Raw genomic sequence first — 22,464 nt, forward strand, 5'->3', positions numbered from 1 at the left:
GGAGTCTTGCTCTGTCGCCCAGGCTGGAGTGCAGTGGCGCAATCTTGGCTCACTGCAAGCTCCGCCTCCCGGGTTCACGCCATTCTCCTGCCTCAGCCTCTCCAAGTAGCTGGGACTACAGGCGCCCGCCACCACGCCCGGCTAATATTTTGTATTTTTAGTAGAGACGGGGTTTCACCGTAGTCTCGATCTCCTGGCCTCGGCCTCCCAAAGTGCTGGGATTACAAGCGTGAGCCACCGCACCCGGCCTAATTTTTATATTCTTAGTAGAGATGGGGTTTCACTATGTTGGCCAGGCTGGTCTCGAACTCCTGACTTCAGGTGATCCACCCACCTCTGCCTCCCAAAGTGCTGAGATTACAGGTGTGAGCCACCGTGCCCAGCTCTGAAATATTTTTTATGTTTTCCTTTTAGAGATGAGATCTCACTACACTGCCCAGGCTGGTCTCAAACTCCTGAGTGCAAGTGATCCTCCCGCCTTGACCTCCCAAATTGCTGGGATTACAGGCGTGAGCTCCTGAAATATTGTTGAAATATTTTGGATATCACTTCTCCTTTTTTTTTTGAAACAGAGTCTCGCTCTGTCGCCCGGGCTGGAGTGCAGCGGCACGATCTCGGCTCACTGCCAGCTCCACTTCCCGGGTTCACGCCATTCTCCTGCCTCAGCCTCCCGAGTAGCTAGGACTACAGGCGCCTGCCACCACGCCCGGCTAATTTTTTTGTACTTTTAGTAGAGACGGGGTTTCACCGTGTTAGCCAGGATGGTCTCGATCTCCTCCTGACCTCGTGATCCACCCGACTTGGCCTCCGAAAGTGCTGGGATTACAGGCATGAGCCACCACGCCCGGCCATCACTTCTCCTTAATTGTCATTTCCTCCAGGTAGTTTTCCTGATTGCCTTGGATTAGTTTTATGCTTTTCCTATGAAACCCAGAGAGCCCTCCATGTGTCTTTTTCTTGTCATATTACTAGTTCCATAGCTTGTTTTTCTTGTACATCACATACTTCCAATAGTAGCTATTTTTTCAATTTAATTTCTTAACCTAGTGAAAGTTATCCAACAGCCTTTCACTGTGTACTCTTCTACCTATCTAATTTAGAACCATATGTATGTACTGCTGAGTCAAAAAATAGATTTCTATTTTAAAACTGTTAAGAAATTTCGTTTGGTAATTTTGTGGCTCTGATATTTGATGGTCTAAACCTCTGGGAGTCTGTCTGGAATCTCCTCCTGCCAATCCCACTGCAGTTTGGAGGGTAACCCTGAAGAGCAACAGGGTGTGCTGAATGAAGGAATAAATGAATGGCCTCAACCCTGCTGCCCATCTAAACAGTCACCTTGACCCTGATGCTAATTCCTTCCCTTGATTCCTACTCCCCTACTGACCCGACCCCAGACCTTTCCCTAACCCTGACAATGACCTCCAATTTGGCCCTAAGCACTGACCCCTTTGCCTAACACCAATTCTAACCCTGACCTTTGATCTTTGATGGCTGAACTAACGCTGACCTTGATCCCTAACCATGACTTCAGCCGGATTTCAGCCCTAGTTTTCTCTCCTCCCTCTTGCCCTAGAAACCCCAGGCTGACATTGGGCAGGAGGCTGGGCTGGGGATATGTGGGGCCAGACTTGGTGTGTGGTTTGGGAGTGAGCATAGCCAGGCTGGTGTGGATGGGCCATGGGGACACCCTGGGCCGTGTGTGTATGTGGCTAAGGAAGGGTCAGGGTGGGTGGGGCATCGGTGACATTGGGTGAGGCCAGGCTGAGTGAGGGTGGGGCCAGGGAAGGGCTCGGGTGGCTGGGGCATGGGCACAGTGTGGGCACTACACTGGGCATTCCCAGGCTAGGCTTGGGTACAGGTGGGGTGTTGGGCGTGGCCAATATAGGTGTGGGTGTGGCCAAAACATGTGTGGACATGGCATTGGGCGTGGCCTGGCTAAGTGTGGCAGGGGCATGGCTGGATGCGTCACTCACCTCCTGCAGCTGCATCCGCACCTTGTTGAAGGCACGCAGCCAGTTGGCCTTGGCCCTGGACATGGAGTCCTGCCCCTCCTGGCCTTCCTCATCCTCTCTCGGCCTGAAACTGAGGCAGAGAACGCTATGAAGCTCTGGGCTGGCTCTCCGTGACCCCTCACCTTCCCTTGACCCTCCAGTTGTGCAAGTGATGCACAGCTCCCCATGGTATCTCTGACCCCTCAGAGACATTGGGACCCACATGTGTCCTCTGGCCCACCTCGGTGCCCCTCACCCCTTCCCACACACCCAATGCTTCTCTGACACTTCACTGTTCCCCGGCTTTCTTTTCACCAGCCCAGCCCCTCTGGCCCCCCATTTGCCCAGGATCTTGACCTCTCCGACCGCAGCAACCACTAAGATCACAAACTCTAATACTCCTTCATGGCCCCCTGAACCCTCTTTGACCTCTTTACTCTGCCCTGTCATCTCTGATCCCTTTAAGAAACCAAAGAGCCTGTGACAACTTCAGCCCCAGCAACTACCCAGGTCCACGCTGACCCCATCATAGCCCTGCTGACCCTGTGACCTTGTGGCAGCCCCTCTGGCCCCTTGGCCCCGTCCTGTTACCTCTCCTCGTCTTTGGGTGGCTCAGCCTCAGGGATCTGCTCAGCTGCAGGCACCTCGTCAGGTGTGGCTGGCTTGGGGGCCACCTTGGCCATGTCGGGGGCCTCGGTGGGTGCCACTGGGGCCTTGTCCTCTTTCCCTGGGGCAGCTGGCGGGAAGCTGATGCGTTTGAAGTCTTTGGGTTCAGCCACAGCCACCTCTTCACGCTGGGCATAGCTGCCCAAATCGTCAGGCACCTCCTCCTCCTCCTCCAGCTCCTCCTCGTCTTCAGGCAGCTCTTCCTCCTCCAGGAAGTCCTCCAGGTCCTCCTCCAGCTCCTCCTCGTCCTGGTCCCAGCGAGGCGAGTCTTTGTGATAGCTAACCGAGCTGTGGCAGGAGTGGTAGGAGTCCCGGTCCCGCTCGTCCTCCATCTCGGAGCCCTGCAGGCTGTGCTCGTCGGGGTCGAAGTCCTCGCTCAGCTGAGAGCTTCCCTGGCTCAGCTCCCCCGAAGAGGCATAGCGGCTGCTACCTGTGGGGCTGTGGGGATGGAACAGGGTTCAGGGGCTGGGGTACCGAGTCACTGCCCACCTGAGCCCCAGTCACACAGGCATTGACTCATCACTGACTGAGCACCTACTATGTGCCAGGTCCTGCTCTAGGGGCTGGAAAACACAGCCATGATCAGAAAAGATAAAAATCCCCACTTTTGGCCAGGTGCGGTGGCTCCCGCCTGTAATCCCAGCACTTTGGGAGGCTGAGGTGGACAGATCACCTGAGGTCAGGAGTTCAAGACCAGCCTGGCCAACATGGTGAAACCCTGTCTCTACTAAAAATACAAAAATTAGCTGGGCGTGGTGGCGTATGCCTGTAATCCCAGCTACTCGGGAGACTGAGGTAGAAGAATCACTTGCACCCGGGAGGTGGAGGTTGCAGTGAGCTGGGATCATGCTATTGCACTCCAGCCTGGGCAACAAGAGTGAAATTCCATCTCAAAAAAAAAAAAAAAATTCCCGCTTTTGTGGCATTTGCGGTCTGTGGGGAACAGACAATTGACTGTGCTGGGAACTCAGGGTCAGCACCATCACCACAGCCCCGCAGCAGGTCTCCTGGCCTCCACCTCGAAAAAGTATGGGAAATGCATCCACTTCCCTGTACCCTGGGGCCCACCCCAGGCCAGCCTCTGCTGTCTCTACCAGATGCTGTCGCCATAGTTCCTGCTTCCCTTGGAAACCACAGGGAATCGTAAATCCAATCACCTCCCTCCTTCCCCTGCTCTAAATCCTACCATGGCTCACTAGTGCCTTGGAATAAAATCTGTGCTAGCCCTGTGTGGTCCATACCCTCCCAACTCCCCCTGCATACCTCCCCCGACTTCTCCCCACCTCCTCCATTCCAGCCACACTGGCCACCTCATTGTCTCTCCAACACCATAAACCTGTGCACTTGTTGTGGTCTCTTCCTTGTCTGCTTTATCTAGCAAACTCCTACCCACCCTCTGATACCCACTGAAACATCACTTACTTGTGCAAATGCCCCCCACTCTCTGGCCAGGTCAGGCCCTCTGTTATATGCTGCTTATATGAACCCAGGATCATGCTCAACGTCAACAGGAATATCTGTCTCTGTCTAAGTGCAGGCAGGGGGACATAGGGGCCACCACTCAGCCCTCTTCTAACCATTCACTTAGTCACTCAACAAACCTTATCATTTCCTGATTAGATACCTCCTCCAATCTTAGTGCCTGAGACCCTCTTCCCTGGCCAGCCTCGGGGATGCTATAGGAATAAAAAGGGGGTCAAGACTAGCCCGGGCAATGGAGCAAGACCCCCATCTCTACAAAAAATAAAAATAAATTAGCTTGGTGTGGTGGCCTGTGCCTGTAATTCCAGCTACTGGGGAGGCTGAGGTGGGAGGATCGCTTGAGCCCAGGAGCTCACGGCTGCGGTGAGTCATGTTGGTGCCACCGCACTCCAGCCTGGGCAACAGAACAAGATCTTGTCTCCAAAAAAAAAAAAAAAGGCGGGGGGCTCACTCTGTCACGCAGGCTGCAGTGCAATGGTGCTATCTTGGCTCACTGCAGCCTCGATCTCCCAGGCTCAAGTGATCATCCTACTTCAGCCTCATGAGTAGCTGGAACCACAGGTACATGCCACCATGCCTGGCTAATTTTTGTATTTTTTATAGAGACGGAAGGTCTCACTTTGTTGCCCAGGCTGGTCTCGAACTCCTGAACTCAAGCTATCCTCCCGCCTCGGCCTCTTAAAGTGCTGGGATTACAGGAATGAGCCACCACACCAGGCTGCTTGTAGAATTTTCTTTTTTTCTTTCTTTCTTTTTTTGAGATGGAGTCTCGCACATCTGTAGCCAGGCTGGAGTACAGTGGTGCAGTGATGCGATCTCAGCTCACTGCAACCTCCACCTCCCAGATTCAAGCTATTCTCCTGCTTCAGCCTCCTGAGTAACTGGGATTACAGATGCCCGCCACCACGCTCGGCTAATTTTTGTATTTTTAGTAGAGACGGGGTTTCACCATTTTGGTCAGGTTGGTCTCAAACTCTTGACCTGGTGATCCGCCTGCCTTGGCTTCCCAAAGTGCTGGGATTACAAGCGTGAGCCACCATGCCTGGCTGTGTAGAATTTTCTTGCAAGCTTTTGGGTAAAGAAAGAGGCTGGGCGCAGTGGCTCAATCCTGTAATCCCAGCACTTTGGGAGGCCGAGGCAGGCAGATCACCAGGTTAAGAGTTTGAAACTAGCCTGACCAACATGGTGAAACCCTGTCTCTACTAAAAATACAAAAATTAGCTGGGCCTGGTGGTGGCGTGCACCTGTAATCTCAGCTACTCGGGAGGCTGAGGTAGGAGAATCGCTTGAGCCTGGGTGGCGGCGGTTGCAGTGAGCCGAGATGGTGCCACTGCACTCCAGCTTGGGTGACAGAGCAAGACTCCATCTAAAAAAAAAAAGAAAAAAAATGGCTAATTCCCACAAGAAAATGTGAATTCTGCCCTCCTGGATGGGTGAATTCTGCCCTTCTGGAATTCCACCTCCAGCTTCATCCAGCCCCCCACCCTTCTCTCCACTCCAGGAGACACAGCAGGACCCTCATGCACATGCATGCTGCACTCCGCAGCACCTACCTGAGGGCTTGTGGCTCAGAGAACTCCTCGTAACTGTGCATGGAGTCACTGTAGGATTCCCGGGAGCCCAGGGGTGGTGGGCGAACAGAATACTGGTGGACTGAGGCGTTGGGTTGCGACGTAGTATAATAGGGTGGCGGGATGCTGTTGCTCGTTTCACTGCGGTAGTCACTGTCACGATCATCCACTGCACTGTCGGGGTCATCGTCTGGAAGAGAGAGGAGGTATGGGAAGAGGGTGAGGAAGAGAGAGTGCACATGATGGGGGCCAATATAATTTCCCAGACTTAGGGTGCTGCTACCAAAGAAGAGAATTTTTTACTAGTATGGATAAAGAATTGTGGATCATGTTAATAGAGATATAGGCTTCAGAACAAGGGAGGTGAAAACCCTGCTTTGCTTTATGTGGGTCAAATTGGACCTAAAGTCTAGGGGCTAGGGTAGGTCCTACAATGTGAAGAAAACAGGGACGAAGTAGAGGGCATCCTTCAGCTCAAATGTGAGGAACAACTTTGCTGAAGATCAAGATCTCTGAAAATGAGATGGGATTTTTTCCACTGGGCAGTTAGTTTCCCATAACAGGAGTCACACAAACAGTCAGGGGGAAGTTGGAAGAAGATCAGGAGTTCAAGGTGGAGGGAATGCCCTTTAACCCTTAGAGATTTCCTGGTATCTGAGGGTGAGGGCCCCAGACCTGAATTTACATGTACAAGAACCAAGAAGATGCTGAGACATGGTTCTGTCTTTTTCAAAAAGGATTAGATTCTTAGCTTGGCAAAGCCACCACACACTTGGAATCTATCGCTAAAATGGAATGTGGTAGAGTTGCCAAACTTCATGTTTAATAAGAACTAAAAGATATTTTAGTTTAGTTTGGTTTCCTTAGAAAAAAGAACAGTTTGTTTTCTAAATCCTAAAAAAAATTCCAATTCTCAAAGCAACATGTCTGGGTGCTGGCATAATTGGGGATTGTACATTTTCTTCTTTATTCTTTTCTGCACCTTCTGAAAAAAAAAAGGTTTCAATAATTCAATCTTTTTAATTTTTTAATTAAAAAGAATGATAAAGTTATCTTTATTTTAAAAGTAAAGCAAAGGCCGAGCACAGTGGCTCACACCTGTAATCCCAGCACTTTGGGAGGCCGAGGCGGGCAGATAACTTGAGGCCAGGAGTTCAAGACCAGCCTGGGCAACATACCAAGGCCCTGTCTCTACTAAAAATACAAAAATTAGCCAGGTGTGGTGGCATGTGCCTGTAATCCCAGCTCCTTGGGAGGCTGAGGCAGGAGAATCTCTTGAACCCAGGAGGTGGAGATTGCTGTGAGCCAAGATCACACCTCTGCACTCCAGGGACTGGGTGACACAAGACCCTGTCTCCAAAAAATAAAATAAAATAAAAGTAAAGTAAAATGTAGTCCATGAGCCAGGCAAAGTGGCTCACGCCTGTGGTCCCAGCACTTTGGGAGGCCAAGGCAGGAGGATCACTTGAGCCCAGGAGTTCAAGATCAGCCTGGGCAACATAGTAAGGCTCTTAAAAAAATTTAAAAATTAGCTGGGTGTGGTGATGAGTGCCTGTAGTCCCAGCTATTTGGGAGGCTATGGCAGGAGCATTGCTTGAGCCCAGGAGGTCGAGGTAGCAGTGAGCTATGATTACGCCACTGCACTGCAGTCTGGGCGTCAGAGTGAGATCCTGAATCCAAAAAAAAAAAAAAAGTAGTCATGAAGAAAACATGAGAAGTACTGGTAAGGGGAAGACCCCAGACCCCAAAATCTCAGAGCAATGAGTGAAACCTTCAGACTTTTGCTGTATTCATCCATTCATTTAGACAGGGTCTCTCTCACTTGGGCTGGAGTGCAGTGGCGCGATCATAACTCACTGAAACCTCGACCTCCTCTGCTCAAGAGATCCTCCCATCTCAGCCTCCACAGTAGCTGGGATCACAGGCACACACCACCACGCCCAGCTAATCTTATTTATTTATTATTTTGTAGAGATGGGATCTCCCTATATTGCCCAGGCTGATCTTAAACTCCTGGGCTCAAGCGATCCTCCCGCCTCAGCTTCCCAAAGTGCTGGGATTAGCCATGAGCCACCTCAGCCGGCCAGCATTCTTTCTACCGAATTGTCCTTGACCGGGCTGAGATGTTTCCAGCCAAATTGCATGAGGCTGTGCACATGTTCACCCAGTTTTTTTTTTTTCCTGACAAATTATCTGCTTATGAAGGGTAAATTACTTTGAGGTGGATTCTTTTCGCTTTTGCCCAGGCTCTGCTTTCTACTAAGTAGCTCTTGACTAAATTACCTGCTTCTGGCTATTTTCAACCACTTTTGTTTTAACCGAACGGTCTGTTTTCGGCTCAATTGTCTTTCCTTTTTGACCCAATTATCTATCAGCTTTAGCTGCATTGGTGTTTTGTTTTGTTTGTTTGTTGGTTTTTGGTTTTTTCTTTGAGACAGAGTCTCACTCTGTCACCCAGGCTGGAGTGCAATGGTGCGATCTCGGCTCACTGCAGCCTCCACCTCCCAGGTTCAAATGATTCTCCTGCCTCAGCCTCCCAAGTAGCTGGGATTACAAGCACGCACCACCATGCCTGGCTAATTTTTGTATTTTTAGTAGAGACGGGGTTTCGTCACGTTGGCCAGGCTGGTCTCGAACTCCTGACCTCAAGTGATCTGCCTACCTTGGCCTCCCAAAGTGCTGGGATTACGGCGTAAACTGCCGCGCCCAGCCTATCTTTGCTTTTGACCGTATTGTTCGTTTGTGGCAAGTTGGTTGTTATCGAGCTTGCCCTGTCTGCCAAGCATTCTTTCTGGCAAAATTGATTTTATTTACTTATTTATTTATTTTAATCTATTTATTTTTTAGAGACAGGGTCTCACACTGTTGCCTAGGCTGAAGTGTAGCACAATCATGGCTCACTGCAGTCCTGACCTCCCGGGCTCAAGCAATCCTCCCGCCTCAGCCTCCCGAATAGCTGGGACTACAGGGCTGCGCAACCACACCTGGCCTTTTTTTTTTTTGTAGAGATGGGGTCTTGCTCTGTTGCCCAGGCTGATTTCAGACTTTGAAGCTCAAGCGTCCCTCCCGCCTCAGCCTCCCAAAGTGTTGGAAGTACAGGTGTGAGCCAGTGTGGCTGGCCTAAATTGATTTTTAACCAACTTGTTTTTGATAAATTGTGATGGACCAAAGTGTTTGTCAACAGTTTCACTGGTCCTGGAGTTAGGTTTGTCAACCAGGATATGAGGAAGGAGTGAAGGACTCCCCAGCTGGTGAAGGAGAGAGGAGGCAGATTTATCCTCAGAATAGAGGACTGGCCAGGCATGGTAGCTCACACCTGTAATCCTAGCACTTTGGGAGGCCGAGGTGGGAGGATTGCTTGAGGTCAGGAGTTCAAGACCAGCCTGACCAACATAGTGAAACCCTGTCTCTACTAAAAATACAAAAATTAGCCAGACATAGTGGCATGCACCTGTAATCCCAGCTACTCGGGAGGCTGAGGCAAGAGAAACGCTTGAACCTGGGAGGTGGAGGTTGCAGTAAGCAGTGATTGCACCACTGTACCCCAGTCTGGGTGACAGAGCAAGACTCCATCTCAAAAAAAAGAAAAAAGAAAGAAGGAAAGAAAGAATAGAGGACTGGATTTCTCTAGAAGAGGCAGGGTATGGGAGAAAGGGAGCAACTCTTTAGGGCATGGATCTGGTCTCTGGCCTGTTAGGAGCTGGGGCGCACAGCCAGGAGGTGGGCGGCGGTTGGGTGAGCGAGTGAAGTTTCATCTGTATTTACAGTTGCTCCCCATCACTCACATTACCGCCTGGGTTCCGCCTCCTGTCAGATCAGCAGCGGCATTAAATTCTCATAGGAGGCTGGGCGCAGTGGCTCAAACTTGTAATCCCAGCCCTTTGGGAGGCCAAGGCAGGTGGATCACCTGAAGTCAGGAGTTCACAACCAGCCTGGCCAACATGGTGAAACCTCGTCTCTACTAAAAATACAAAAAATTAGCTGGACGTGGTGGCGTGTGCCTGTAATCCCAGCTACTTGGGAGGCTGAGGTACAAGAATCACTTGAACCTGGGAGGCAGAGGTTGCAGTGAGGCGACATCGCACCACTGCACTCCATCCAGCCTGGGCAACAGAGCGAGACTCTGTTTCAAAAAAAAAAAAAGATTCTCACAGAAGCGTGAACCCTATTGTGAACTGTGCATGTGCGGGATCTACGTTGTGCACTCCTTATGAGAATCTAATGCCTGATGATCTGTCACTGTCCCCCATCACCCCCAGATGGGACTGTCTAGTTGTAGGAAAACAAGCTCAGGGCTCCCACTGCTTCTACATGATGATGAGTTGTATCATTATTTCATTACATACTATAATGTAATAATGATAAAAATAAAGTGCACAATGAATGCAGTGAGCTTGAATCATCCAGAAACCATCCCCCAATCCCAGTCCATAAAAAAATTGTCTTCCATGAAACTGGTCCCTCATGTCAAAAAGGTTGGGAACTGCTGTTAGGTAGAAAAATGGACATTTAATTAGGGCCAGGCGCCGTGGCTCACTCCTGTAATCCCAGCACTTTGGGAAGCCGAGGCAGGCGGATCATGAGGTCAGGAGATCGAGACCCTCCTGGCTAACATGGTGAAACCCCGTCTCTACTAAAAATACAAAAAATTAGCCGGGCGTGGTGGCGGGTGCCCGTAGTCCCAGCTACTCAGGAGGCTGAGGCAGGAGAATGGCGTGAACCCTGGAGGCAGAGCTTGCAGTGAGCTGAGATCATGCCACTGCCCTCTAGCCTGGGCAATAGAGCGAGACTCCGTCTCAAAAAAAGGAAAAGTAAAAGGGACATTCAATTTAGGGAGGGGGTGGCTTGCCTTCTTCCCTGGGAGAGCAAATAAAGATGGAAGGTGAGGTGTGAGTGTGGGTGGACCTGGAGGGGGTGCTGAGGTTCCTGTGTGCGTCTCCCTGAGGTCCCTGGCCCGCCCTTCTGTTGGAGACCCTGCCTACCTATTACCCACTGAGTGACACTGGACTCATTTCCAAGTGGAGAAGGAAGATAGGAAGACCAAAAGGCAGAGGCTACAGGAGAGGAGGTGAGGTTATACGAGGGAGTGGGGTGCGGGGGTCACAGTGCCCAGCTGGAGACAGGTAGGTTGTTGGTCTAAATGTCCACTCCTCCAGGCTAAACCCCCCCACCCCACCCCAATGACGGTGCCCACTCCCCAGCAGATGGCAGGCCTCCCAAGACAGGCACTAACGAACAGGGTACAGGAAAGCTTGAAAGGGGTCTTGCCAAGCCCTCTGGCCCCCACGTGCTCGTCACAGGCTCCCTGCTTCCCTGTGTGGTAGTGGGGAGGGGCCTTGGGATCACCAAGGTGCCCACCTTCCCATGCGCCTCCCAGAACATCAATCAGGCTGAGTACTTACTGTGCTGCTCACCCCAGCCAAAATAATTCCAGTTGCCTACAAAGAGAAGGGGCAGAAATAATAAAAGGGAGCAGACAGAGGGATGGGTGTAGGAAGGGGGCTCCCCTGCTGTCCTCCTCACTCTCCCCAACTGCTCCCCCCACCCCAAGAGCCCCTCTTGTCCTGAGTACCTTCCCTGAGTATCACTTTCATTGCTGACACTTGCTGTGTCTCCGCTCTCCACCTTGGGAGGAAGGTGGGATATCCCTGTTTGTTTATTTTTTTATTTTCTTTAATTTTTTTTTTTTGAAACAGGGTCTCACTCTGTCGTCCAGCCTGGAGCAGAGTGGTGCAATCACAGCTCACTGCAGCCTCCAATTTCCAAGCTCAAGTGATCCTCCCACCTCAGCCTCCCGAGTAGCTGGGATTATAGGCACGCACCACCATGTTCAGCTAATGTTTTGGTTCTTGGTGGTTTTTCTTTTTGTTTTTTTTTTTGTGTAGTGATGGAGTCTTGCTATGTTGGTCAGGCTGGTCTCAAACACATGGTCTCAAGTGAGACCGAGTAGCTGGGATTTACAGGCATGAGCCACTGTGCCTGGCTCAGTTTTCAATGAGAGGAAAGGCTCAGTCAGGAAGTATCAAAGTGGGTATTTGGGCCTAGGGTTTTCCAACTATGAAGTCTGAGGTTAGCAGTCTCCCAGTCTCCACCTTTTTCCTCTCCCAGCTCTTGGATAAGGAAAGACACACTAAATTGGAAACCCTAAGGTTTGAAACACCCCTGTTGGGTGGATTTTATCATTCTATTCATTTTACGGGTGAAACTATGGGGCTCAGAGAGATGGAGTGAGCAGCCCAAAGTCACACAGCCTCTGAGCATCAGGGCCAGGGCGTGAACCACCTTTGCCTAGCACATGCAGTACCTGGCACTCAGAAAAATGTCCTGGACCAGAATCCTGGCTCCTCTGACCATTGGCTGCTTTCTCTGGGAAACAGGGGTGACAAAATACTCCAAGGGAGGACTTGTGGGTAAATATTGAGTGGTGGTCTCCACTTCCCAAAATGAACCTGCCCCTGGCTCTAGTCCATCTGCCCAGGGGCTCTCTGACATTGCCTTCCTGCCTCCACTCTGCCTGGCCCCGCCCCCACTGCTACCTCTCAACGACCCCATTCACCTAGCGGGGGTTTGTAATTCCTTCCAGGCAGTGATGACCCCTCCCTGGCCAGGAAAGCCAAGGAACTTTCTCAATATCACTCCCCAAGTTAGTGTAGAAACAGGGTACCCCAGCTGGAGTTTCCCAAGCCCTCCTCAACCCCGGCTCCATTACCACCCTCCTGGACACATGGTGAGGGAGACACAGATACAGGGAAAGCTGTGAGAGGGGAGAAAAGGAAGATGAAAAAGCAAATGGAAAAGGTGCCAGGCATGGTGGCTCACACCTGTAATCCCAGCACTTTGGGAAGCTGAGGTGGGCGGATCACATGAGGTAAAAAATTTGAGACCAGCCTGGCCAACATGGCAAAACCCCATCTCTACTAAAAATACAAAAATTAGCTGGGCATGGTGGCATGTGCCCGTAATCCCCACTGCTCAAGAGGCTGAGGCACAAGAATTGCTCAAACCCGGGAGGCGGAGGCTGCAGTGAGCCAAGATAGTACCACTGTAGTCCAGTCTGGGTGACAGAGCGAGACTCTATCTCCAAAGAAAAAAAAGAAGAAGAAGAAAAGAAAGTAAATGAGAAAGGGGAAGGAGGCTAAAGAGTGAAGTGGGGTTTGGTGTCAGCAGGTGGGAGCTCTGCCCTGAGGCTATATGATTTGCTACTTCCCCTCCACCACAGAGCAATGGGAAGTCATTTTAAGGAGGGAGACAGCTCCTCCATCCATGAAAAGACCTGGTCCGGATGCATCTGAGTGTCCACAGGGCCCAGGAAGATAAAAAATCTTGACAACTGCAGCCTTGATGGAAATAGGAAGAGGAAAGTGATCATCATCATCAATAGACAAGGAGCAGTGGAAAGGGAAGCAAAGTTGGAGTCCCTCAGACCTGGGTTCAAATCCTGGCTCTGCCAGTTGCCGGGCGTGTGGCCTTGGGTAAATCACATCTCCTCTTGGGCCTCAGTTTCTCCATCTAAGAAAATGGGTTAGTGAAACAGCCTTCATCTGTTGTACGTGCACCTGTTGCACATGTGCTGGCAGGATCTTCTGCCCGTGTCTGTCTGCACCATCTGACGTGGGCTGCTTGGGGTTTGTGCTAACCCAGTGAATAGTTTGTGGAATAAGTTATATGCCCTCATCCAGCATCTGATGAATGGAAGTGAAGCATCTGCGAAGTGTTTTTCATGTCTCTAGATGTCCCGGATTCTTCCAACAGCCCTCAGAGTGAGGGGGCTGTCAGATGCACTATTTCAAAGAGAGGGCCCCTAAATATCGAAGAGGGACACTGGCCTGCCCATGACCACATAGCAAGGTGGGAATCAAGCCCAAGTCTCAGAACTCTCCTTCCTTCCTTCCTTCCTTCCTTCCTCTCTCTCTTTTTCTTTTTTTTTTTTTGAGACGGAGTCTCGCTCTGTTGCCCAGGCTGGAGTGCAGTGGCACGATCTCGGCTCACTGCAAGCTCCGCCTCCCGGGTTCACGCCATTCTCCTGCCTCAGCCTTCCGAGTAGCTGGGACTACAGGCGCCCGCCACCACGCCCGGCTAATTTTTTTTTTGTATTTTTTTTTTTTAGTAGAGACGGGGTTTCACCGTGGTCTCGATCTCCTGACCTCGTGATCCGCCTGCCTCGGCCTCCCAAAGTGCTGGGATTGCAAGCGTGAGCCACTGTGCCCGGCCTCCTTCTTTCTTTCTTTCTTTCCTTCTTCTTTCTCTCTCTCTCTCTCTTTCTCTTTCTTTCCTTCCTTCTTTTTTTGAGTCAGAGTCTCGCTCTGTCACCCAGGCTGGAGTGCAGTGGCATGATCTTGGCCCACTGCACACTCTGTCTCCTGGGTTCAAGCAATTCTCCTGCCTCAGCCTCCTGAGTAGCTGGGATTACAGGCACCCACCACCACGCCTGTTCAATTTTTTTGTATTTATAGTAGAGATGGAGTTTTGCCCTGTTGGCCAGGCTGGTCTCGTACTCCTGACCTCGGCCTCCCAAAGTGCTGGGATTACAGTGGTGAGCCACCATGCCCAGCCTCAGAACACTAATTTCTAATCCACTGTAAGTGGACACTGCACTCTCAGGACTTGTGTCTCCAGACTGGAGGAGCCTTTAGACAGGACGGTCATGGGGTAGGGGAGGGATGAGGGTTTCAGCTGATGCCTAAGGAAGAATCAAGAAGTACTTACAGCACTGGTTGCTGGGGACAGGCAGAGGCTTGTCTTGCTCATCTTGGAACGAATACTAAAGGGGTAGGGGAAGGAGAAAGGGCTTATCTCAGAGGGGCCAAAGGCCAGGGGACCAGGATAGTCCTCTGTTCTGTCCCATCCCGACTTCCCTCTACCTCCCAAATTCTCTCCTTCTCTATGAGAAGGATACAGGGAGTAAGAGAGAAAAGGAGAGAAAGACACACACACACACACACACACACACACACACACACACACACACACACACAAAAGAGAGAGAGAGAGAGAGACAGAGAAAAAGTGAGAAATGGAGATAGAAAAAAGACTAGGGACCAGGTGCAGTGGCTCACACCTGTAATCCCAGCACTTTGGGAGGCCGAGGTGGGCAGATCACTTGAGGTCAGGAGTTTGAGACCAGCCTGGCCAACATGGTAAAACCCTGTCTCTATTAAAAATACAAAAAATTAGCTGAGCGTGGTGGCATGCGCCTGTAATCCCAGCTACTTGTGAGGCTGAGGTAAGAGATTCACTTGAACCTGGGAAGCAGAGGTTGCAGTGAGCCGAGATTGTGGCATTGCACTCCAGCTTGGACAACAGAGGGAGGCTCTGTCTCGAAAAAACAAACAAACAAACAACTAGGTATATAGCTAAAGGAAAAGAAATTATCCTACAAAAAGACACATGCACATGTATGTTCATGGCAGCACTATTCACAATAGCAAAGACATGGAATCAACTTAGGTGCCCATCAATGGTGGATTGGATTTTTTTTTTTTTTTTTGAGATGGGGTCTCACTCTGTCTCCCTGGCTGGAGTGCAGTGGCATAATCTTGGCTCACTGCACCCTCCTCCCGAGTAACTGGGATTATAGGTGCATGCCGCCATGCCCAGCTAATTTTTCTATTTTTAGTAGAGACGGTTTCACCATGTTGGCCAGGCTGGTCTTGAACTCCTGACCTCAGGTGATCCTTCCGCCTCGGCCTCCCAAAGTGCCGGGATTACAGGCGTGAGCCACCGCGCCCGGCTTGGATTTTTTTTTTTTTTTAAATGTGGTACCTATACACCATGGAGAACTACACAACCATAAAAATGAATTAAATCATGTCCTTTGCACAAATACGCGTGTGGCTGGGGGCCAGTATCCTAAGCGAATCCATCCAAAAACGGAAAACCAAATTCCACGTGTTAATGCTTATAAGTGCAATCTAAACATTGGGTGCTCATGGACATAAAGATGGAAACAGTAGGCTGGGTGCCGTGGCTCGCATCTGCAATCCTTGCACTTTGGAAGGCCGAGGCGGGCAGATAACGAGGTCAAGAGATCAAGACCATCCTGGCTAAACGGTGAAACCCCATCTCTACTAAAAATACAAAAATTAGCCAGGTGTGGTGGCACACACCTGTAGTCCCAGCTACTCGGGAGGCCGAGGCAGGAGAATCACTTGAACCTGGGAGGTGGAGGTTGCAGTGAGCCGAGATCCCGCCACTGCACTCCAGCCTGGTGACAGGGCGAGACTCCGTCTCAAAAAAGAAAAAAAAAAATGATGGGAACAGTAGACATTGGGGACTCCAGAAGGGAGGAAGGAGGGAGCAGGACAAGGGTGAAAAAAACTACCTGTTGGATGCTGTGTTTATAATTTGAGTAATGCCATGGAATTCCAAACCTTAGCATCATGCAATACATTCATGTACCCCCCAAATGAAATATAAAATTTTTTATTTTATTATTATTATCAATATTATTATTTTGAGACAGAGCCTTGTTCTGTCGCCCAGGCAGGCGTGATCTCGGCTCACTGCAACCTCTGCCTCCCAGATTCAAGTGATTCTCCCACCTCAGCCTCCCCCCCCACTATCCTACTAATTTTTGTATTTTATAGAGACGGGGTTTCACCATGTTGGCCAGGTGGTCTCGACTCTGGCCTCGAATCAAGTTTCACTATGTTGGCCAGGCTGGTCTTGAACTCCTGACCTCAGGTGATCTGCCCACCTTCGCCTCTCAGAGTGCTGGGATTCCAGGTGTGAGCCACTGCACGTGGCCTCTGCATGTTTCTTGACCCCAACATTGTCTAGAGACTGGACCACATGGGTCATGGATGCAGTCAGGTTACAAAGAGTTAGAAACAGAGATGCAGGGAAAGACAAGCTCAGAGAGAAACAGCATCTGTAAGTGAAAATCGTGGGGAGACAGAGACAGAAACAAGGAAGAAAACAGCCCCCTCTCACCCCAACACTCACTTCATCCTGGTCCCGCATAGCATTGAGCTGCTCCAGCTTCTTGGCCCAGTAGCGAGCCTCCTCCTCAGGAATGTCTGTAAGCAGAGCCCTGTCCATGAGCCTGGAAGCCCCTCCCTGCCCTTCAGCCTCCATCCTCTAGGCCTACTGAGCTCCAGCTGGGCCCTGGCTTCTGGGGTCTTTGGCAAAGCCTCGGAAGTAGGGGTGGGCTGGTCTGTGATCTCAGGAGGGTGGATGGAGATGAAGGGGAGGCCCTCCTTCCAGACTGGATGGAGAAATTTGCGGATGAGAGGAGACGGGTCCTACCTTTAGAGGTGGAGACCATTGTTTTTAATGGTTTCTTGAGATGGAATCTCACTCTGTTGCCCAGGCTGGAGTGAAGTGGTACGATCTCAGCTCACTGCAACCTCCGCCTCCTGGGTTCAAGCGATTCTCCTGCCTCAGCCTCCCAAGTAGCTGGGATTACAGGTGTGTGCCACCAGGCCCAGCTAATTTTTTTGTATTTTGAGTAGAGACAGGGTTTCTCCATGTTGGCCAGGCTGGTCTCAAACTCCTGACGTCAGGTGATCCGTTCGCCTCGGCCTCTCAAAGTGCTGGGATTACAGGCGTGAGCCACCACGCCCAGCCCATTGTTTTTATTTTTATTTTTTTAGAGACAGGGTCTCACTCTGTCACCCAGGCTGGAGTGCAGTGGCACAATCACAGCTCACTGAAGCCTCAAACTCCTGGGCTTGAGCCATCCTCTTGCCTCAGCCTCCCAGATAGTTGGGACTACAGAAACGCAGCACCATGCCTGGTGAATTTTTAACTTTTTCATAGAGATGGGATCTCACTAGATGGCCCAGGCTAGTCTCAAACCCCTGGCCTCAAATGATCCTCCCCCCTCGGCCTCCCAAAGTGCTGGGATTACAGAGATGAGAAGCTATGCCTGGCCAGCCAATGGGTTCTTACAAGAATGAGGTAGAGAGACTCAAGGTGCTTCCAGGAAAGGAAGAGGGGACTATCTGTTCTCAGCCTCTGTCTACATGTCTCTCTCTGTCTCTCTTTGTCTCTCTGTCTCTGTCTGTCTCTCTTCCTATCCCCAGCTCACTGTTGCAGTCTCAGGCATCACCAAGGAACAGCCAGGATAGCTCAACCCTGAACGCCCTGGGTCGTGAAGCATTTGCAGCTCACTGGGAAGCTACGGGGCCCAGGTCATGGCCCGCACGCAGCAGGTTCACATCCCTGTTCTCTGCAACCCAAGAAACTCTCTTCTGGAGCGAAGGACCCTCATTCTCAGCCTGAAGGGTCAGCTAGACCTACCCAGGCCTGTTCACTCTCCTGGAATAGCTGAGTGAGTCTACAAGTGGGGCTGGGGCTGGGTGAAGGTCCCGGGCCCCTGTACTCACCTAAGGGTAGCTCAAAGCGCGTGTCCAGGAGGATGCGGTGGAAGGTGGGGTCCTTGGTGCCGCAGATCTCGCTGTCCGCCATGATGACCTGGGAGTCCAGCGTCAGCCACTCTCCAGGGCCCTCCTGGGGTTTGAGGGAGGAGGTGTGTGGGTCAGGAATCTGCTGGTCACTAGTCCCCAGGGCCCCTACTCTCACGTGAGACATCCCCCTCACCCCTACCCCAAAACAAAAGTCATGTCTCCTCTCTCTTTCCTTCCTTCCCTCCCTGCTTCCTTCCTTCCTTTCTTTCCCTTCCTCCCTTTCTTCCTTTATTCCTTTCTTTTCCTTCCTTCCTTCCTTCCTTCCTTCCTTCCTTCCTTTCTTCCTTCCTTCCTTCCTTTCTCTCTCTTTTCTCTTTTTTTTTTTTTTTTGAGACAGAGTCTCGCTCTGTCGCCCAGGCTGGAGTGCAGTGGTGCGATCTTGGCTCACTGCAAGCTCCGCCTCCTGGGTTCACACCATTCTCCTGCCTCAGCCTCCTGCGTAGCTGGGACCAGGCGCCCACCACCACGCCCGGCTAACTTTTTGTATTTTTAGTAGAGATGGGGTTTCATCGTGTTAACCAGGGTGGTCTCGATCTCCTGACCTCATGATCCACCCACCTCGGCCTCCAAAACTGCTGGGATTACAGGTGTGAGCCACCACACCCGGCCCCGCCTTTTTTTTTTTTTTGAGATGGAGCTTCACTGTTGTTGCCCAGGCTGGAGTGCAATGGTGTGATCTTGGCTCACTGCAACCTCTGTCTCCCAGGTACAAGTGATTCTTTCTTTCCTTCCTTCCTTCCTCCCTTCCTTCCTTCCTCCCTCCCTCCCTTCTTTCTCTTCTTTCTTTCTCTTTCTTTCTTTCTTCTTTTCTTTCCTTCTTTCCTTCTTTCTTTCTTCTCCTTCCCTCCCTCCCTCTCTTTCTTCTTTTCTTTCCCTCTCTTCCTTCCTTCCTTCTCTTCCTCTCTTTCTCTCTCTTTCTTTCTTTTTAGAAATGGGGTGTCACTATGTTGCCCAGGCTCATCTCGAACTCCTGGCCTCAAATGATCCTCCTGCCTCAGCTTCCAGTAGCTGAGACTACAGGCACATGCCACAGTGCCTGGCTGTGTCCCCATGTTACACATGAGGAAACTGAGACTCAGAGAAGGGAAGGTCTCAGTCCAGGGCCACATGGTGAGTCAGGGGAACCCAGAGCAAAGGACCCAGAGGGGGAGCCCCTAGGGGTTATGTAGGGGCAGTCCCAGCCCGACATGGTCATTCCCTACCCTTGATAAGAGGTTATGAGACTCTGACTTCGGATAAAAGCCCTGGAACCTCCCATCATCCACGGAGAAAGTCCCCCAGAAGAGCGAGCCCATTTCCCCTTGTTCAGGAACGTGAGCCTTTGAGCAAGTGGGGTCCACCCTGAACCTCGGTCTGTTCATTATTCAAATGGGAATGATCTTCGGTAGAATCCACTGTCTGCCGCCCCAGGTGACCAGGCCTCCCTCACACTTGAAGGGCCATCGAGGGAATTTTGGGTCTCTCTCAAGGCTTCCTTTTATATATTTTAATTTTAATTTAATTTTTTTTTTTTTTTTTTTTTTTTTGAGATGGAGTCTCGCTCTGTCTCCCAGGCTGGAGTGCAGTGGCGGGATCTCAGCTCACTGCAAGCTCCACCTCCTGGGTTCACGCCATTCTCCCGCCTCAGCCTCCCGAGTAGCTGGGACTGCAGGTGCCCGCCACCACGCCTGGCTAATTTTTTTGTATTTTTAGTAGAGACGGGGTTTCACCGTGTTTGCCAGGATGTTCTCGATCTCCTGACCTTGTGATCTACCCGCCTAGGCCTCCCAAAGTGCTGGGATTACAGGCATGAGCCACCGAGCCTGGCCTAATTTAATTTTTTTGAGACAGATCTCACTCTATCACCCAGGCTGGAGTGCAGTGGCGTGATCTCGGCTCACTGGAACCTCCGCTTCCCAGGTTCAAGTGATTCTCCTAACTCAGCCTCCTGAGCCGCTGGGATTATAGGTACGTGCTAGCATACCCGGCTAATGTTTTGTATTTTTTAGTAGAGACGGGGTTTCACCATATTGCCCAGCCTGGTCTACTGATCTCAGGCAATCCACCTGCCTCGGCCTCCCAAAGTGCTGGGATTACAGGTATGAGCCACCGTGCCCAGCCAAGACTTCCTTTTAGACTCACTTACCTAGATTGTTGCAACCATTTCATCCCTCTGCATTCATTCATTCAAAAACAAACACTCACTGGCCAGGTGCGGTGACTCACATCTGTAATCCCAGCACTTTTCAAGGCCAAGGTGGGCAGATCAGTTGAGGTCAGGAGTTCAAGACCAGCCTGGCCAACATGGTGAAACCCCACCTCTACTAAAAATGCAAAAATTAGCTGGGTGTGGTGGCAGGCGCCTGTAATCCCAGCTACTCAGGAGGCTGAGGCAGGAGAATCACTTGAGCCAGGGAGGTGGAGGTTGCAGTGAGCCAAAATCATGCCATTGCACTCCAGCCTGGGTGACAGAGCAAGACTCCATCTCAAAGTAAAATAAAATAAAATAAAATGACAAAAACGAACAAACAAAAAACAGTCTCCAGTCCCTCCTCTATGCCTGGTTCATAATGGGTGATGCCAGGGTCCCCAAGAGGCCCCAGCCATCATCACCCTGGCCCCTGAGGAGCCCATAGCCCTGAGAAACAGGGCAGGACACAGGCACTCCCAGCCCCATGAGGTCATAGCTAGCCCAGAGGGAGGAAGGAGGGCTAAAGGATCCAGAGGGAAGTCAGAGAGGGCTTCCTGGAGGAGGGCACATGGGAATTTAGAAGGTGATGGAAAGGAGGACACTTGAAGCTCAGGGAACACACTATGCAAAGGTTCAGAGGGTGGAATCAGGGAAGGGTGGAGGTTGGGGTGGGGGGAGAGATGAGACTAGTGGGCAGGTGCCATCTGAAGGGCCTCCCAAGGCAGATGGACAGGGGAGGACAGATCAGAGCTCCAGCTAATAAGACCTTCCTGGGGTCAGCATGGAGGGTTTGAGACTTAAGGTCAGGAGGCCAGGGACTGGGCTGTGGGACGGACGAATAGACATGACCACGGGCTGGCGTGGCAGCTTGCACCTGTAATACCAGCACTTTGGGAGGCTGAGGTGGGCGGATTGCTTGAGCCCAGGAGTTCGAAACCAGCCTGGGCAACATGGCAAAACACTGTCTCTATTAAAAATACAAAAAAAATTAGGGGGGCGTGGTGGCATGCACCTGCAATCCCAGCAACTCAGGAGGCTGAGGTGGGAGGATCACTTGAGCCTGGGAAGTCGAGACTGCAGTGGGCCATGATCATGCCACTGCACTCCAGCCTGGGCAACAGAGTGAGACCCTGTCTCAAAAATAAATAATTAAATAAAAAATAGACATTACTACTACCTGCTGACCATGATGCACAGGCTGAGGGGCCAGGGTTGTTACCTAGCACCTTCTTATGAGCTGGTGTAACCTTCCTGCTGCTGCCCATCTGGGACACAAAGTGCCAATTGCCTACATTATCCCTTTTCTCCTTCCAAGGTAATAGATTTTTAGCTGTGCCTAGGGTTCCACAGCCTAGAACTACATTTTCCAGCCTAGGACTACATTTCCCAGAATCCCTTGCAGCAAGGTGTTGGCCACATGTCTAAGTTCTGGCCAATGAGATGTGCATGAACCACCCCCATCCCCCCACAACCAGCACCTTTCCGTGGCTGGAATGAAGATGCAATGGTGAGCCTAAAGCAGCCATTTGGGGCCACAAGGTGGAAGCCACATGGAGAGACAGGCAGAGCAAGATGGAAGGTGTATAGGCCCTAGTGACTTTGGAAGGTTCGTGGCAATCCCAAGTGTCCACATTGATGTTGTCAGGGGATAGGAGACAAATGCCCATCTTGTTTAGCCCACTGGTCTCTGGCCTTCTGCAAGGCACTCCTCCTTCCTCACCCTCAGGCCACCCACCACTCACCTCATTGGACTGGCGGATGGTCCTCAGTGGGATCCACACAGTGCCCACCATTGTGTCCCAGATGAGACCCTTGTTCCACACCTCCACTGTCAGTCCCAAATCCAGACGGTTAATCTCACTGTGGAAAAAGGAGAGGGGGCATCGAGGGAGCAGGAGGGAGGAAAGGGGGGCCCAGAGAGGTTAGTTCATTTGCCTGAGAACACACAGCATACTGCAATTCAAACCTAGGCCTGGGAGTGTCCTAGGTGGTAGGGTAACATGGTGGTTCTCATTTTATAGAGGGAAACTGAGGCCAGTGGGAGAAGTTAAGAGCTCAGTGTATCACAAAAGAACCAGGATTCAAAGCCGGAAAGGACGGCGTGGGGATAGATGTTACACATTGCCTGTACCTTCATCTTTCTGAGCCCTTCCTTGGGCCCGCCAACCCTG

General features: G+C 51.1%; 1 protein-coding gene across 3 annotated transcripts in view; it reads right to left on the reverse strand.

Annotated features, from left to right (window-relative positions):
• UNC13A (unc-13 homolog A) overlaps positions 1–22,464 on the reverse strand; it is a 94,818-nt gene that overhangs the window by 56,732 nt on the left and 15,622 nt on the right. For 2 of the 3 annotated variants that reach the window (XM_058424597.1, XM_058424595.1), the window contains exons 4-11: positions 22,036–22,153; positions 18,043–18,166; positions 16,658–16,731; positions 14,420–14,474; positions 11,116–11,151; positions 5,696–5,903; positions 2,586–3,098; positions 1,977–2,085 (exon numbers count right to left, since the gene is read on the reverse strand). In XM_058424597.1, coding sequence (XP_058280580.1) covers positions 1,977–2,085; positions 2,586–3,098; positions 5,696–5,903; positions 11,116–11,151; positions 14,420–14,474; positions 16,658–16,731; positions 18,043–18,166; positions 22,036–22,153 — 1,237 coding nt within the window. The remainder of the gene's footprint in view (positions 1–1,976; positions 2,086–2,585; positions 3,099–5,695; positions 5,904–11,115; positions 11,152–14,419; positions 14,475–16,657; positions 16,732–18,042; positions 18,167–22,035; positions 22,154–22,464) is intronic. The other variant, XM_058424596.1, reaches the window with a different exon arrangement.

The sequence above is a fragment of the Hylobates moloch genome, unplaced genomic scaffold (genome assembly GCF_009828535.3).
Source record: "Hylobates moloch isolate HMO894 unplaced genomic scaffold, HMol_V3 SCAFFOLD_12, whole genome shotgun sequence".
NCBI classification, from domain to species: Eukaryota; Metazoa; Chordata; class Mammalia; order Primates; family Hylobatidae; genus Hylobates; species Hylobates moloch.